This window comes from Amblyomma mixtum, chromosome 3, assembly GCF_055824585.1.
Source record: "Amblyomma mixtum isolate Tamu chromosome 3, ASM5582458v1, whole genome shotgun sequence".
Classification (NCBI taxonomy): Eukaryota; Metazoa; Arthropoda; class Arachnida; order Ixodida; family Ixodidae; genus Amblyomma; species Amblyomma mixtum.
Window position 1 is genome coordinate 139,957,307 of NC_143014.1, and position 17,191 is coordinate 139,974,497.

The window sequence follows — 17,191 nt, forward strand, 5'->3', positions numbered from 1 at the left end:
TATGCTTTGTGACACACAACTGGTCATCATACATTTTCTTCACATGAACTGTTACAGAGTACAACCCCTTTTTTTTGTGAATATGTAAAAAGTGATGCGTAACATTTCGCATGTTGACGTCCAACTAATTAACTGGAATGTTGCCATTCCAGTACTTGTACATACATTCACTTGTCTGAGTATTGTGCCAAAATGTATGTACATAAATATATATAATGTGTATTGAGCTGAAGATAGTTCTGAGTAGCTTTTTTTTTTTGCTAATTGCTATGGTGTTAGCGAGAAAAACAAGCCATGAAACAAGCCATTTCTGAATCAGCAGGCTGTCCTTTTTTTTTTGTAATTGTAGCAGTTGGGTTAGGTGGGGGGGAGGGCAGTAGTCTGTTATGGGATCTCTTTTTTTTTAGAGGTGTCATGCTGTTTGGAGAGAGAGGGGGAAAAAAAAAAGAGCACTTGCTGCAGATGCTGTCTTCTTTAGGGATGCGGTTTCTGTGATGGCCATGCACAGACAACTTGCTTATGTGTGGGTTTGCCAGTGGTGTAGACATTCGCAAACAACCGCAGTTGTCATGAACGTGACTCTCGAGACATGTTCTCAGCTGCAGTGTGGCTTCTTGTTTCCACCACTGTAGTTTGCCTTTTTTTTTTTATCTATATAAGGGGCTGTTTTCTTCTATAGGAAGACATGCAGTGCACTTGTTTTTTTGCCATGCTTTGACTTGTAGCACTTCAGTAGTAGGCCTCCTTACTTGTACCAAGTGTACATACCTACCACCCGTGTGTGGGAAAAGGACAAGGGAAAAAGTGGACGCTGCACTGCCTTTCCCTTTTGTTGCCAGATTTTTTACTTATGGGTGGAACTTGCAGCCCCAGCTATTGTTGCAGTTGCTGTGGATGAAGTGTAGTGCACAAGCACAAGAGACTTGCATGGAGGTTCGGTTATTGCTCTGTAAGCTCCCTGAACAGCAGAGTTGTCGGGTAAATTTTCATCTGACATATGTAAAAGACTGTGCTTGCAGATGGAATGCCCTCATACTGAGTGGTAGAAGCGCTTCGCAAAGTATGCTGTATCTAATGGTTAACCATTTCTGGATTGCCTGACTTCCACATCACTGTTGGTATGGTGATTGGCAGTTTGATCTGATAGCTTTCAGTGCTTTAAGCAGTACCTGTATAAGATCACTCAGACACTTTTTTTTTTTTCTCAATAGCATAATATAGAAACCAATGTGCACTTTTTGGGAATTCAGAAGTGTTTGATCAGTGCCATGCTCGGATTCATGTTCGAATTTTATACTTCCTTTTTGAAGGCAAGTCTTATTGTCATACTATGCCTTACATGCTTGATAAAGCTTCTGGGCAGTTTGATTTTTTCATGTTTGAGCTTGGAGAACTTATGTATGAATTCCATGTAGCTGTTGTTGCACGTGTCTGGTGCACATGTGTTGTTCATTTTGATTTAAACCTGCATTAAGCTTTCGTCTTATGTAACTTTAGTTATTCACTTAGTGTCATATGTCTATGTGTTGCATTCAGGTTTTAATTCATTGCAGTACAGTGACTGCATTTATTATCTCATAGTATATAGGAATTGTCGTTTAATTGACAGAATGAATTATGTGCCACAGGGCAGGTTTTTCACCTTCATTCTTTCTGTTCACAGGAAGTTCTTTGCAGTTGCACTTTTTGATCTGGTCTTGATTGATTTTAGGCTTCAGCAGATTCATGAAACAGAAGGCAGTGCTGAAGCACTGTGCAATGTGTTCCTGCCGTCAGAGTTTTCTCACCACTGCAGTTAGTGAATCGCATGTTCTTTCAGCTTGTGCAATGTTTTATGGGTGCCTCAGAACTGTCAGCACAGTGCCTATGGCAGCACGCCACTTTCTCTGGTGCATTTCATTGCTACTTGCCTTCTTTAACATGCCTTTGCATTGCTCTTTTGCTGATAAGTGGAAAGCCGACAATCTCATTCATAGGCGATTGAGGTGTGCTTCTTGTGCCTTGCTGTGCCGCTTTTTGTATGCAAGTGCATCAGAGGATTGCAGGATCAGTCCTCAGCCTAGACTGCCTTGATTATACACATGTAGCCAGAAAACTAACTTTATCCATGTCAACACACCTAGCAACTTCTCTTCGGCTTCCTGCCTTGGGCTGAAGCAGTTAAGTGTTTATTGAATCGCCAGTAAGGAGAGGGGGATATTGTTTGACTTGTCATAATGATATTTATGTTGTATATCTATTTCTTTAGTTGTTTTCTTGTGTGCCATTAAGTATTTTTATTCAGCAGCTTACGTGATGCAGTTTCAAAGCCTTCAGATTTTCTGGCACAGCTTTGCGAAAGGGAGAAGCTGAATCTTATACCCCTGTCAAGCGTGCAAGTTAAATGCACTTAAGGAGAGTGTACTTCGCTGTAAGTACACTTTCTCGCATCTAAACGACACAAGTGAGTGTCACTCGCGGAAGAGTGCACTCTGCTAGGAGTGCGTTCACGGACCACACTTTGCTGGCCGAGTGCGTAGCCTCGACGCCAGCGGTTCCAATGGTACAAAATTTATAGTGCATAAAAAGTACTTACAACTTTATTTTACGTGATATAACACTGTTTTCAGAAAAAAGTTCGTTGGTTACAGCAACAAAACAAGTAAACGTGATCAGATGCAACATCGCTGCCCGCCGCCATATTGTTTGTTGTCGAAATTCTGGATAGTCATGGCTGGACTTGGCTTTTCTTCTATTTTCATTTTTTTTTCATCATTAAAAACTGTTGAACCTCGTTTTATTTGCGCTATCACGTTAAGCAATCAAATATTATGAGTCTTTTTTTCTTTTCCATCGTCCTGTTCAGAAATTCCGCTCATTTTCTGTCGACATTTTTTTTGACTACGAGTGCACTTTGCTTTCCTGTTTAGCACTGCGTAGCCCAAAGTGTCACTCGGGATGCCGAAGCGCACTCCCCGTAAGTGCACTTAACTTGCCCGCTTGACAGGGGTATTATTTTGTCTTGCTTGCCAATGGCAGGACTAATCACTTTGAAGAATGGTGTAATACAAAAGCACCCTTTTTGCTCATGCTTGGTGTTCTGAGGCTGCGATATGCTTCACATGGTGTTATCCAATGCTTTAGTTTCTATTTAATGTGATCGGTTTATGGTGCTGAGTTGTACAGTTTCTTCTCCTCAGTGGTAAGGAACCTGAAATCCCTTTGTGTGCATAACACTATCTTGTGGTGCTTCTAAAATTCTGGTTCACCACACCGAAAAGACAGCTGATCCTTTGTGGCACAGATCACTGGGATGCTGCTATGGATCTGTGCTATACACTCGCTGTCCAACCAGTGTTTGTGATGCATTTTATGTTATCCACGTTAGTGTGCCCACTTTCTGCTGATTGTAATTGAAATTTCAGTTGCGTATCATGTTACTGGAGTTGATGTGCACTTAGCTGAACTAACGCTCCTGATGTAACTGGTGGCAAAATGACTGCACTACAACACTAGGAAACTTCTCGTTCGGTACCATTGAGGATGTGGAAATATACTCAGTCATATGTCTGTGCAACTTGTGTGTACAACATGTATGTACAACATGTACGAACCGTAAATACATTTATGCTCATGTATACTGTCTGGAGCATTCATTCAAGTACAAAACGTGGACTGCAAGAATTTGCTTTATTGGCTTTCGACAACAATAGTATACTAGTTAGTGCAACACATTTCAAACATTGGAACACTCTATTTACAGCATACATTTGAGACCTATTTACAAAATAAACCAGCTCGACGAAATGAGCACAATCAGTACTCATGGAATAGCCATGAGCCCCATGGCTGCAGTTCATTGGCTGGCAAGCGGTGAAAAGCACGTCGCAAATTTTCATCACCAACCATATTAACAAACAGTTGAATCTTGTATGGAAACCAATTCAAAACCACAACTTTCCTCTGTGATGGGGAGTAAAGTGTGTGGGTGTTAAGTGTGACCCAAACAGTATACTACATGACTTGCAGTACTGCTATCAGTAGTCTCTAAAGGCACATATGGTTATATTTTCCTGTTGCACATGAACAGTGCAAGCACTTTTATATAGGTCACAGGACTTTTCTACTACTGTATGTTAGGAAGATAATGGCATCAAAACAGGTTAGCTTCTTATTGCCGATATGTGGTTCTTCAATTTCAATCCTGCACACATTGATGGGAAAGGCTGAAGCTGCAGCTACCTGAATATGCTTACATTAGTAAAAGTAGCTCATGTGGGTAGTGTTCAGTTAAAGGGGACAGTAAACAATGTTCCTGTGCAATGGGTGAAAAGTACTGCAGATGTGACTGGCTTTGTAATGGACACTTGATTTCAGACAGATACAAAGGCTACTGCTTTGCTTTCAGCTATACCGCCCTCATATTACGTGCATACTCTGTGTTGGGGAGGAAGAAGACTGGTGGATGAGTGTGATGCGTGGAAATAAGGTGAAGTCAGTGCACCATATCTGTTGGATGCCATTCTCTGGACACGCCAAGAACACAACTTCGTGCTCGGCAACCTGAACGACACAGTAACTTTTGATATTACCTGAAAACATTAAATGTTGCAAAGTTGGCAGTGGATTCATGGATTAAAATAAAGTGGGCTGCTTGTGAGTGTCACCATTATTGGTTATCGCTTCAAGATTGGCTGTAGCGCAACAGAGAAAGGACAGATAAATAAGGAACCAAAAGCTTGACCTCGTCTCCTCACTTGCTTTGTCGTCCTTTTTCTGTTGCACTACAGTTGGTCTTAATCGTGGATAGGACCACTAATTTTCTGCAAGGAAAAATTTTCATTCTGTGAATTAAGAACAAACAATGCACAATAAATATTCTGCGGGAAACATAACACACATGAAATGTATATTTTTGAAGCATGCCTCACATGCTTCAAATGTGCCTTCATTGATATTGAAAGCGGCTGTTGCAATTCAACATCAGGCCCTTGCTATTGTCAGTTTGAAGAATTGTTGCTTGTCTGTCACAATGCCCCAAAGTGACTGAAAGATCTCTCCAGTGATGCCCCTTTGCATGAGAACCCTTACCTGCTGTGGTAACCATGCCTGCAAGCGGGACGCAGCCCTACAAAAGTTTGATGCCCGCCTACCGCTCACTTGCATATGTGGGCAGCCCGATACCACAAGGAGAGGAGACCCCGAAGGGATGCTGGGCATTACTCGAAACTAAAAATATTTTTTGCAGCTACTACTATGTTGCTTTTGAAAGGCACCAGTATATCTTGACTCTTCTCATAGGAGGGTGTGAACGCGTTGTCGTCAAAACCGCCACGCTTGTTGCGCTATCTTGCTCGAGCGGACAAGGAAGCTAACATGTCAAGGCATCAGAATAACTTCATTCAATAGCAAATTCTAGTTTTCAAGAGAACTAGATGGTTGGATTAATAATATTGTTATCATTCTGTTGTTCCTGCTGAAAGAGATTGTGGCTGCTGGCCCACTTTTCCGAGAAAAATGCTCAAATCTGGCCATTTTTCTTGGTACTGCGATACCGCGAGAAACCAGGGGCCCGAAACATGAAACTCCAACCTGTCCAAACGTGCTTATTTGCTGTCCCATTCCACGCACTGAGAAGTGTCTGGCATATTATTATTACATTAGCATTTTAACAGAGCAGCTGGGCCATAACAACCTTGGGGGCTCTTGTTATCGAGTTGACATGAAAGCCAAGGACAAGAAGACACGTCACTGCCACCAACTTCGTTTATATGAAACTTATGACTTCTGTTAGCACACTCAAACCATAGCCTGTACTTGGTGCACCCTCCCTTTGGCACTGTGCAGTGAGTGGACGAAAGCAGCCTTGGTAAAGGCTTACATCTGCTATGCAAACTCGCTGCCACTGGCTTTATCCGGGATGGATGTGTGCATGTCGTCTTGCTCGTGCTGTGCGACTGGTCACATGAGGGTGTACCACCTAACCATCTCTTGTATGCAGCAAGAGCAACCATACCTGAATGCGCAGTACACAATACAAGCAGCAGGGGACTTCACGTGGCTGTTGTCTGGCAATTTCAGTGTTTGCCTCATAGCGAGCACCAGAGAAGCTTTCGTAGCCAAGACCTGCAGCAGTATGGGATAATTATTTGAGGCGGGCACGTCGGTGTTATGCGAAGATGAATGATCCCTGAATGCTCGGTGTAGGTTAACTAAAAACGACGTTTATGGCTTACGGAAGAAAACTGTCGGACCAGGTTATGAGACGCGCTGACAAAGCGAATTCGCTAATTTTACCTAGACCAGCAGGAGTACTACGCGATAACATACAATGAAGAGCCGAATACGCAGTGTCAGCATGTCAAAAATGGCCGCCTGCAAAAATTTAACCAGTCAGCCTCATGGCAATGGAGATAGAAATCGTGCTGCGGAAGTTCGCACTCTAAACTCTCGCTGCCCGATTCCACCATCTCGCATGAAAAGACCGAATGGCCAAATTTTTCTCATTACAAACAACTGCTCTATGTTCTCGTCATTAGTTGAGCCTATCGGCGACACCTGATTAGAGCTTTCCCTTTTTGAGCACTGGAAGATCGTAGGGGAGGCTTTTGGGAAGGTGCGAGGCAGTCTTTTGTTTGATCCACAAGAAGGCAGACAGCAGACAGGCAATAACAAGGAGGGACAAGAGCACGACAAGCACAGACGCGAACCCCGGCGCAGACATGCATATAATGGAGCTTTCGTGCTCCTCTTTAACCAATGGAGCCGGGTGGCTCTCGTTGGAGCCTAGGCTGAATGCCAGGTCGCCAGCTGATACAACGCGAATCACTCTGTTCACACCGATCTCTGCCATTTCTTCCTCATCCTCGTGGTAGGATACATCTCGCTCCTCCCTGGGCCGACCGGCTGACTGGGACACGTGGTTCGAGTACAGCGTCTGCTTGTCCGACGCCGACGAGTCGACGGACGCCTGCGCAGAACACTGGTCGGGGCACTGGTACCGGCAGATTTGTATGGTGCACTGAAAGTGGACTTCCATCGTATCTGGAAACTTGAATGCTTGGAAGTGCGCATATGATAGCACTGTTGCACTAGACCCGAAGTTCCTGATCTTCGTGAAGCGGCTCATCAGCTTTGGCCGCACGACGCATCCTTGGCTGTCAACGAGCTCAATGGGCGCCCGCTGACCATCGTGCGCAATGCAGTTGCGCACCAGCATGTCGAATTTATTCTCGTCGTCCTTAATGGCTAGTACCATGGTCATAGTTTGGCCAATCTTAACAATTCCAGCCACCTCGCTGGCCCAAGGTCCTTTGCCAGCCTGTATCTGCATCCAGCAGCCCACATTGTCACCCGCAAAGTCAGCACGCACAACGTCCAGCATGTCGACGGGGAACGGACGGAAAGTAACGGCCTTCTCGTAGTTGTTGTGCCAGGTGCATCGCAGCTTGCGCGCCTGGTCCCACACTTCCTGCACTTGCGGGTCGTACTGGACAATGATGGTATTCTCAAAAAAGCTGCCGGTGCCCGAGTTGCCTCCGTCGTAACCGTAGAGGCCGTTCTGCGTGTTCCCAATGGTGCCGCAGCTGTTAATAGACACGTCGAAGTAGACACTCTTGCGGCCAGAGCCAGCCGGCAAGTGAACGCAGCTGCCATAACTGTAATGACCTTTGCTGAAAATTATGCCATGAAAGGGTTTGTCGAATTCCACCACTACCTTCATGAGGTTCTTCTCGCACTTCACGTCCAGATGAACAATTTTCGGCATCTCTGGCTGAGGCAGGGGCCATGGCTCCTGGCCTTGAGCTTGCGTGGACAAGTCCGTCGACTGCTGCGGGTGCACGTTATGGTTCTCAATGTACTGATGGTGCTGCTCTTCGGATGCCCCGCCGCCGCCATGGTGGACAACTTGCGTTGGTTGGTGGTGCACATCGGGGTAAGCATGGTGATGATGGTGGCCCTGTTGTGGCTGCTGCTGCTGCTGCTGCTGCTGCTGATGCTGGTACTGCGGTTCATGTTGCTGCTGCTGTGGCTGCTGCTGCTGCTGGTACTGCGATTCGTGCTGCTGCTGCGCTGACTGATGTTGGTGGTCAAAAACTGGCTGAGGCGGCTTTTGCAGCTTGTTTGACTCCCACTGTGGCAAATGTATGGCCCCCTGCTGTAGACCGTTGTTGAAAAGCTGTGGCAGAAGGATGTGGCCGCTCTGTATTGGGATCTGGTGCACCGGTATCGGAATGGCATCTAGTGGGTACCCCTGCTGCTGTGCGTGGTAATGCTGTGACGGAAACACCTTGTTCTCTCCACCACCATTGTCCTTGGTCTCCATGTCGGAAGATTGCTCGCTCAACTCTTCTTGCCCACCGCCCTGCTGTTGCTGCTGGTCGGCCGCGCCCTGTTCAGCGTCTCCTGCCAGCACAGCCTGCAAGCAAAAAAAAAAATGATTTTTTTTAGCTGCTACAGAAAACATCACGGCTTTTTCTGCTCATGTACAGTATTCTCAGCCCCTGGTAGCTATGTCCTGAAACATGGTGACATTCTCGGGCATCAATTGCTTATAAACAGCTCAACAGACTAGTTCGTCTAGTCTGCACCGTCTAATTAGCTGCATTAGCGTGTACTTTATGGCAAGACAACGTGTTGTCGACAGAGGTACAAACATTAAAGACGAGTTTCGTGTCAAGTTCAATGGAGGCGAAATTCTAGAGGTCAGTGCACGTTGAAAAACCCCAAGTGATCGAAATTTCCGGAAACTGTCACTAAGGCGTCCCTCACAGCCTGAGTCGCTTTGGGACATTAAACCCCCATAAACCATAAACCATTTTCCTGCACGATCGAAATCCCTGTACAGTGAGAGGACAAGCGTTTCTCGTGTGCTCTCGTGCGTTATCTCCATTGAGCCAAACCCTCAGAGAAACCAGTATCCGTGTGCTGTGGTCGGTAATAATTGGGTAAAGAAGTGATAGCCAGGGTGCCTTCCGATCGCCCGCCGTCCCATATCGGTATCATAGCCGTTCTTTCGTCTCCTACATGCTGTAGGCGCAGTGGCTTGCGCCGTGCAACCGCCTATCGCCAGATACTTGTGCCAAACGATGGCTGGAATCTTTTGTGTCAGTTGTGTCCACCTGCGACCGCCACGCGAACGAGCCCCGTGCGGCGGCGGCGAGCGCGCTCTCACCGTCGCATACAAAGTCGGACGCTTGCAAAGGGACCTCTCGCATCTCCATGGGCGCTCGCCTCGCGACGGGCAGGCCAGCAAATTGGCTTGAAGCTGGCGAGACAGCGGTCACCGGCGGCTTCTCTGGGGCGCATCCGCGTCGGCGAGCGGCGTTTGCGCAAGCCGCGGTGGCCGCGGGGCTCGACCCGCCCGACAAGTCGCTGCGGCCGGCGCCGAGTGCGCTGCCGCGGGGCCGCCCATCAATACAGCGGCCGGAGGAGGAGCTCTTGACCCAGTGCTGCCGCACCGCAGCCGCGGGCTACTACGCAGCGAGGCACCCCGCGGAGCGCGGAATTCCTACGCTGTCCTTCCTGGTGAACGCCGCAGCTGTCCCCGCTTCGCTGTTCCGCTTTATTTTTGTATTCAACATACGCATTATTAAAAGCCCAAGCCGCTCTACCAGATCCGGCACCACCGGGTTTCTTCCTTCTCCACCGGGTTGATATGGTGTATCTCGCTCCTTATCCGCATGCTTCTTTCTTTCATGAACGGCGGATAAGTACGGCCAGGGGATTCCATCTTTATTAGGTCCCTTCGCGCCCGGCCATTCCCGCAGGTACTTTTATCAAGTTGTCGTATTTGTTCCTCTGATTCTTTTTAGACCTACAATGCTTGTCGCGAGCCGCCCTTTTCTGGTGCTGATCGTGAGAAGACGTCTGCCCAACACTGCACTCGACGAAAATTGGGCACCTTCGCGAGAAACTTTTCTCATGCGAAGTGCGCACTTACAAGTATATAGTTTCAGTTTATGAAACGGATACGGAGGGGCTGCTAGCGGGTTTCGCGAAGGAGATCGAGGACCATATTCACACGAAAGACCGTCTCTAATGTGCGAGCACGAAGGAAAAAGAGGTGAAATGAAAGAAGCGAGAAATGAAGGGAGGGGAAGTAAGGGGCGGGGGTGTTAGGAAATTTCTAGCACCCCTCCCACTCACTGCGTCCACTTTCAGCACTGTTCAGCCGCATGGGTCTTTTTAAGCTTCACCCAGGAGTTCTCAGTACCTAGGAATGGTCGCAAGAAATAACAAAGGACCTGCGTACCGATCCCTAGCTTGAGCCTGGCCAGTCTGATACTTCTCACTGCAGCTTCTAAAATAAGCTGTGCCAAATTTAGAATCTGGGCCGTGAAAAGCGCGGAATACTTATCATGCTGCCGCAAGTAGCCAGTCATAAGTGAGTACTGGGAACATTTAAGCCTGAAAATTCTCCTGCCAGTAGAAGAGACACTGCCGTAATTAATCGGGCCAACCTGCCCATCGATGCACACTCCATAAGTTTTCTTGTGAAACAGCGCAACGGCACAAGGCCAGAGGACAAGAAAGGACGATACACAAGAAATCGTCCTATGGCCTTGTGCCGTTGCGCTGTTTCACAAGAAATCATGTCTGACCAACGTGCCCATTAGTTATTGTTGTCCATAAGTTTGGCGTGTGCACTAAAAAAGACAAAACAACGAACAAAAGCACCGGCCGAAACCCCACACGAGTTGCACTTCTTTTCAAAGGCCGGTCGCGAAAAAATGTCCCTGATCAAGCACCCTTCGAGAAACATCGAAGGCGCGAAGAACGAAAAACAGGTTACCGCGGAGTGAGGCCGCCCGAACAGAGCGCAATGAGCGTCGGGAAGCAGAGATGCGGGGGAGGTGCAAAAGCCGAGAAAAAACCGGGGCTAAGGTAGTACCCGGGATATGGGGGGTGATGAAGCGGAAAAAAATGTGAAAACTGGAATTATAGGGAGGGGAAATAAGTACCCCCAAAGAGCTCAACCCTGGAAGAGCAAGAACGTCGACGACTGAGGTCGTCGGAAAAAAGAGAAAAGGGAAGACGGGGAAACAAAGAAAAACGCATGTTCATTGTTTGATGTCCATCCCCGTTAGCGAAAACGCATTTTCTCTGAGTGAAGTTGATTGAAGGACGATTCACGCAGTGATCTTTGGCGCTGTTAATTCTGAAGGCTTTTATAATTTCCCTCATCAATCGATTGCCGCTTTTTCTTATTATGGAGCTGCTTCCGAAGGGTGGCAGGCAGTCAGAATCCATGCAGTGGATACCGAGGTACCCAGAAAGTGATTTCTGGGCACCTCGCCATAGCCTAGGGGATTGGAGTCGACTCCTTCAGCGCACGACACGAACTGCAATGTGTGGTTCATGGTGCATGCACTCTCCTCTCTGTTAGGCAGATTGACGACTTGCAAAGCATATGTAAAGAATTGTTAGGGGCGGTGAACATCGCGTCCACGTTCTTTTTAGGTGGCGGGAGGAAATGGTGCAATAAGGAATGGTAGTGCACATTCTTGGGAGCAGTCCTGCGGCATGAGGAGGACCGTCCACGGGGTGGGTCGTCCAAAAAAAGCGTTTGTACCCATGCCGCTAAACTACAGTTCTTGTTTTAATTTAGTCGTCCTCCCTGCGTCCATGCGTGTTCTGGAATCGGCTGCAGCCGGAAACTTAAGTCGTCGGGATAAGCACAAACTTTGTGACTCACCCTCAACCCGTCCACCTTTTCTTCCCTCACCCTCAGCTCACCACCTCTGTCTTCCCTCATCCTCACATTTTTTTTTTTTTGCACTATGCTAATCCTCCCTCGTCCTCACTTCACCGATTGGAGCCTTCATGAGGTGATGGTGAGGACGCCCTTATGAGGTCTCGCCATCGTCTGGGTACCCATGTTTGCCCGTAGGTACACACACAAAAAAGTGCGTTAGAGCGCTTGTGCGAGCCAAATAATTAGTCGTTCGTATGCTAGCGAGGCGGAGACGCGCCAACGGTGCACGCCTCGGTCAAGCAGGAGCGGATTTTAAGCGAAAAACCTTACATTGCAAAACCATGCTGAACTGCATTTTTTTAAAACCAAAAAAGTCATAGAAATGGTTCAAATGGGACCGCCCCCACCAAGCGCGACCCCTAAATCCGCCCCTGCGGTCAAGAACCCTTCGTTTCATTTCTTGAGTGCCCTCCTTTTGAATAGTTTCATTGTGCACCCACGATATACGCATCTTCGATCCGTATACAACGGGCGACAAATCTCGGTGGACAGCGACAGTTTCCTTTTTTTTTTACGCTTGGGCTGTTGAATTGCGGTTCCGGTTTGCGTGTCTACATTCATCTTAGACTCTCTCTCTCTCTCTCTCTCTATATATATATATATATATATATATATATATATATATATATATATGGAGCATGGAGTACTTTACTGCTTACAGGAGTATAGTATAGCGAAGTATACGCTTCGTTAAAGGAAACATATTTATGTGACTCGACGTTTCGATCGGAAGACCGACCTTCTTCAAGACTCTTGAAGAAGACGGTCTTCCTAAAAAGGCTGGTCCTCCAGCCGAAACGTCGTGATTTAAATCCTGTTATGTTTTTCAATTTCTGGTTAATTTATCTTATATATATATATATATATATATATATATATATATGACAGAAGCCAACAGCCACAGAAACCAAGGGGCACAGGGGATTTTTTTTTTTAATTATTTATTTTGTGGTGTTGATCAATTTAGAATATTACTGAATATGTTATCGCTGAAAGAAAATTGATTAGAAAAGCAGAAGAAAAAACAACCATATATATATATATATATATATATATATATATATATATATATATATATATATATATATATATCTTTCGTTTTTTTTCTCGCTCTTTCCGTCCTGCTCGCCAGGCTTGCAGAACAGTGGCTGTGCGCCCTGGCCTGGCCCGCTATGGCAACTTTGGCAACTTTTTTTTTTTTGTGGCCCGAAGTTTTTGAGACAGACCAAGCTGCCGTCTGAAGCCCTGGTTTTAATATCCGAGCGGACCCTGACTGAAGTACGGCATACCGTGCAAGCTTTCCTGTTCCCGATTTGCCAGAGTATATGCATTTTTGGCGGAGCTGCGCGCCCTTGGTTAGCAACTGCTGTTTTACAGAGTACGTGTCGGCCACGGCATATGTCTTAACCATTTAGACTGCCCAGGCTCCGGTAATTTTTCGTCTGTGCGTGCGTATGAGAGAGACAGTTGAAGGACTGTTTCTTTTTCACTGCTACGCACGGAGAAAAGGCGTTTTCGCAGTGGCCTTGATTCAAGCATGGCTAGCGGAAGAGAGCGGTGAGAACTCTTCTCCGCTACTGCCGTTGCAAGAGGCAAAACTTTTCGCGCTATTCTTACCACGCAGTTTAGCTTTAAAAAAAAAGTACAGAACGCGCGCGCTGTGCTAGTGCAGAAACTAACGCGGCATAACTGGTTGTCGTCAGAGGTGAGGTGGATTTAAGAAGGTGGACTGCCCTTCACCCCTACCAAGCGAAAAAAAATTGGTTGTGGTTTAGCTCTGGTTAGACCTGGAGGATTGCGAAAGCAACATCTGCGCGTAGCCATATATTGTTGCGTGAGCTACACTGCCCACAGTCTCGCCGTTTCGCGTGCCCTTGCACGACCGTACTGCGCATGCGCGAGGAGCTAGTGACGTCGCTTGCGTGCCTCGCCGCGCGCGCTCGCCTTCCTTTCCTTACAATGATCGGAGTGCAAAACGTTGACAACGCCAACGCCAATGAACATAATGAACGCCGATGGCCTATGGCTTCAGCGCCGCGTTTCTGGCACAACCTTGTCAATGCCTGCAGCTCACATCTCTCTTTCATCACCCCACGTACCTTTAAGCTCGATTCAGGCGTCCATTGACCCATGGAGCTATTATGCGCACTTTCTTTGTTTAAAATGTTCGGAGTGTAAAACGTGGTCAACGCCAATGAACACAACGAACGCCGACGGCCTATGGCTTCAGCGCCGCGTTTCTGGCACAACGTTGTCCATGTCAACGCATGCAGCGCACGCCTGTCACTACCGCCAGTTAGCTTAAAGCATGGTTGAGGGGTCCACTGTTCCATGAGGGCAGTTTTGCGCCTTAACTCTGGTTCAGGTGTCCACCGAGATGTGGACACCTCGCCCTCACCTCACGCTACGTATATCCTGGCATAGCAGAGCTAAGCCACTGCCAATTTTATATACACTGCAAACCACGCAGATGGCGATGCGCAATCGCTACTGCGCATCAAAGAGGGAGAGAGGGAGAGAGACTGTCGGTGAGGCGATGGAGAGCACGCGGCGGCGGCTCCGGCGGCGGCCCTGGCGCGCCAGCTGTGCGACGTGTGACGTCACCCGCTCCTCGCGCATGCGCAGCTTGGCCTTTCCAGAGCTTGCGTTTCATCTCCTTCGAAACGCGGCCTACAGCGGCCCGGGATTTGACCCCGCGGCCTTGGACTCAGCAGCCCAGCACTAAAGCCACAGAGCCAGCTCGGTGGGTGGGCGAAAAAAAAAAGAAAAATAAAAGTGCCAGTGTTTACGCTAAACGCAGCTTAAGCTGTCGCCGTGCTGGTGTATTTTGTAAATGCCTAAGACCTCCGGACTTTATGGCGACCTGGGCTTCCACGACGATCGCGAAGTCTGCGCGTAGACTGGCAACGTGCGCCGGGGAGGGCTCCGTATAACGGCTTGGCGGACTACGCGATGGAGCCTCTGTTGCGCTTCTTACGCACTATACGGCTCCGGCCTGGTAACTGTTGGACAGCGTCGGCACGCGAGCGCTCTTGGGTGTACACTTACACCAATCAGGAGCAGCAAACATCCCAGCCGAAGGAAGATCATGACCGTCCGCACGCTGGCGCTTGCCGACCGCGTTGCGGATGGAAACGTCGTCGCTGCCGGGAACGCCGTCGTCGCTTGTGGGTGACGCCGCCGCTTGCGCTGCAACACAAGCAAAAGAACACCAATGAGGAGCGCACTAACAGCGCTGCATCGCGGAGCTGCGGACGCGCTCAGCTGCTTCGAGAGAGCCTGGGACTATGCGCGCATAGCCGGAGACCAGAGGCCCGTGTGCTGTGCGATGTCAGTGCACGTTAAAGAACCCCAGGTGGTCGAAATTTCCGGAGCCCTTCACTACGGCGTCTCTCACACCCTGAGTCGCTTTGGGACGTTAAAACCCCATAAACCAAACCAAACCGAAGGAAAACAATGTCAGCACCTGCTATTCTACCGGGTATTTTTGTTTGTTTGTTTTAATCTGTACAGATTGCTCTTTAAAAACCCATAAAAGATATGGCAAGGCTGTCTGTGCTGGTGGATTGTACGGCATGGCGGCATGGGCATAACATCCGTGTTAGTGGGTAGTTAAATACCATTAATTAAATGGCATTGACTAATTACCTTTTTTATTTTTCGTTTTAGGACACAGTACTATATGGCTGATTTGGAGACCTTCAGGAGTGTCGGCGAAACCAGTTTTTACATTTTCTACATCGGTATTATGGTTCGAGGTATCGAACGTGTATTGTTACGCGCGCATCAGAGGGAAGGGAGAAATAAATTAAAAAAAGGAAATAAAAATTAAAACAATGCTTTCGTATTCAAAGCAGCTAAGTAGTGTTAAGTGTCCTCCGTATAGTCTTGTTTTCGAGAAGTGCGCCATATGGGTTGAGAACGGAGGAAACGAATGTAGAAGGAGTGCAGACAGATTTCGAGTCTGCTATGCACTGCCAACTCTTGGCCTCTTGCCGGCCCCTGCGGATTTAAGCGGCTGCGCGGCAAATAAAATTACCAATCTTATCAAAATTTTCATTTCTAAAATTTTTTCCCGTGATCCTCGGTGTTCATCTGGCTTATGACGAAAAATTATAACGAAATATGTGGTAGAAATTTAGAAAATGACGCTTTCTTTACGTGGGGCCGTCGAAAATTCTGCGCGAATCGCGGAGCGCCGCCATATTGGTATTGCCGTGAAGAGGCTACATCAGAGTTTACAAATACCGCAGTGTAGCATTTCTAGCCGCTGCGGTTGGCTCAGTGGTTATGGTGCTCGGCTGCTGAACCGAAAGACGCGGGTTCGATCCTGGCCGCGGTGGTCGAATTTCGATGTAGGTGAAATGTTAGAGGCCGGCGTAATGTGCGATGTAGTACAGGTTAAAATCCTTGGTGGTCGAAATTATCCGGAGCCCTTCACTACGGCGTCCCTCATGGTCTGAGTCGCTTTGGGACCTTAAGCCCTATATAAAAAGAAAAAAACGTAGCATTTCTCTGACCAAACTTAAAGCAAAAGTAAACGAGGCGATTTAAAGACAGCAAAACTAGCTCTGAGCTCGACTCAGATCGGTTGCTTGAGTCACACGGTGGCCATAGATACTGACACGTGCGCATCAGGTTGCGGCGGGATGCACGTGTGTCCGCCATGTTCTCTAGAAATGTGCAGTGGAGCCTGGATATATCCAACCAGGAAATGTCGAGATATTGGATATAGACATTGGATATAGATATTGGATATAGGACGTAGATTATCTCCTTGAAAATTCAGTGTAAATGTATAGGAAAGTCGTGCACTATACCGAACTCAAATTTCGCCGGTCATTCGGTATACCGAACAAAGCACCGATTCCCTGCAAATGACGCTTCTCCTTACGCGGCTTTCCGTCATATTCCGCCCGCGAACACGGGCCAGGTGGGCGGCCTTGGGCATCTGCTGGCAGCCCTAGCGCTGTGAAACCGCGTGACGAGGTCAACGTGGGGTGGGCTTGAGCGTGGCCATCGGTCTCTCGTACTCAATTTCCACGGCACATTCGGTTATGCGATGAAGCCAACCTAATTAAAGCCTTGTGTCGCGGCCCTCTCATGGCCTGCCTCGCTGTCGTAGGCGCCAGGAAATAAATTCTGCATTGTTTTAAAGGAGCATTTATTATATTTATAGTATACTGGTTACAGGATTAGACATGATATGCAGTAGCTAATTCTAAAGCATCGTCCGCTGTGGCTTCGATGCGAAGGAGGGTGGGCCTAGAAACACCTATAGCAAGCGGTGTCAGCACGCCGGCGGGCGGCACGTCGCTGCAAGAGGTGCAATGTATTCTTTCTTCCAGGTTATAGATAAGCTTATGTATTGCCATTTTTTATATATCGAATTATCGATATATCTCACTATTTCGCAATCCCCTTCGAGTCCGATATATATCCTGGTTGGACTCT

General features: G+C 47.6%; 1 protein-coding gene across 2 annotated transcripts; it reads right to left on the reverse strand.

Moving 5' to 3' along the window:
- Positions 1-3,663: 3,663 nt before the first annotated feature.
- Positions 3,664-14,921, reverse strand: LOC149352156 (uncharacterized). 2 transcript variants are annotated; one of them, XM_089581311.1, is made up of 2 exons: positions 14,786-14,921; positions 3,664-8,398 (listed from the first exon to the last, which is right to left on the reverse strand). In XM_089581311.1, the coding sequence occupies exons 1-2, from the start codon at positions 14,825-14,827 to the stop codon at positions 6,542-6,544; spliced, it is 1,899 nt and encodes a 632-aa protein (XP_089437437.1). In that variant the 5' UTR covers positions 14,828-14,921; the 3' UTR covers positions 3,664-6,541. The 2 variants fall into 2 exon arrangements, with proteins under 2 accessions (XP_089437437.1, XP_089437438.1); XM_089581312.1 differs by lacking the exon at positions 14,786-14,921 and adding an exon at positions 9,155-9,392.
- Between the last annotated feature and the right edge of the window lie 2,270 nt (positions 14,922-17,191).

Bases quoted from the DNA above. Each gene is read 5' to 3' on its own strand.
- LOC149352156 (XM_089581311.1), bottom strand. From the start codon at position 14,827: ATGATCTTCCTTCGGCTGGGATGTTTGCTGCTCCTGATTGGT. The intron at 8,399-14,785 runs GTAAGTGTACAC...TTTTGCTTGCAG, and splicing joins GTTTGCTGCTCCTGATTGGT to GCTGTGCTGGCAGGAGACGC.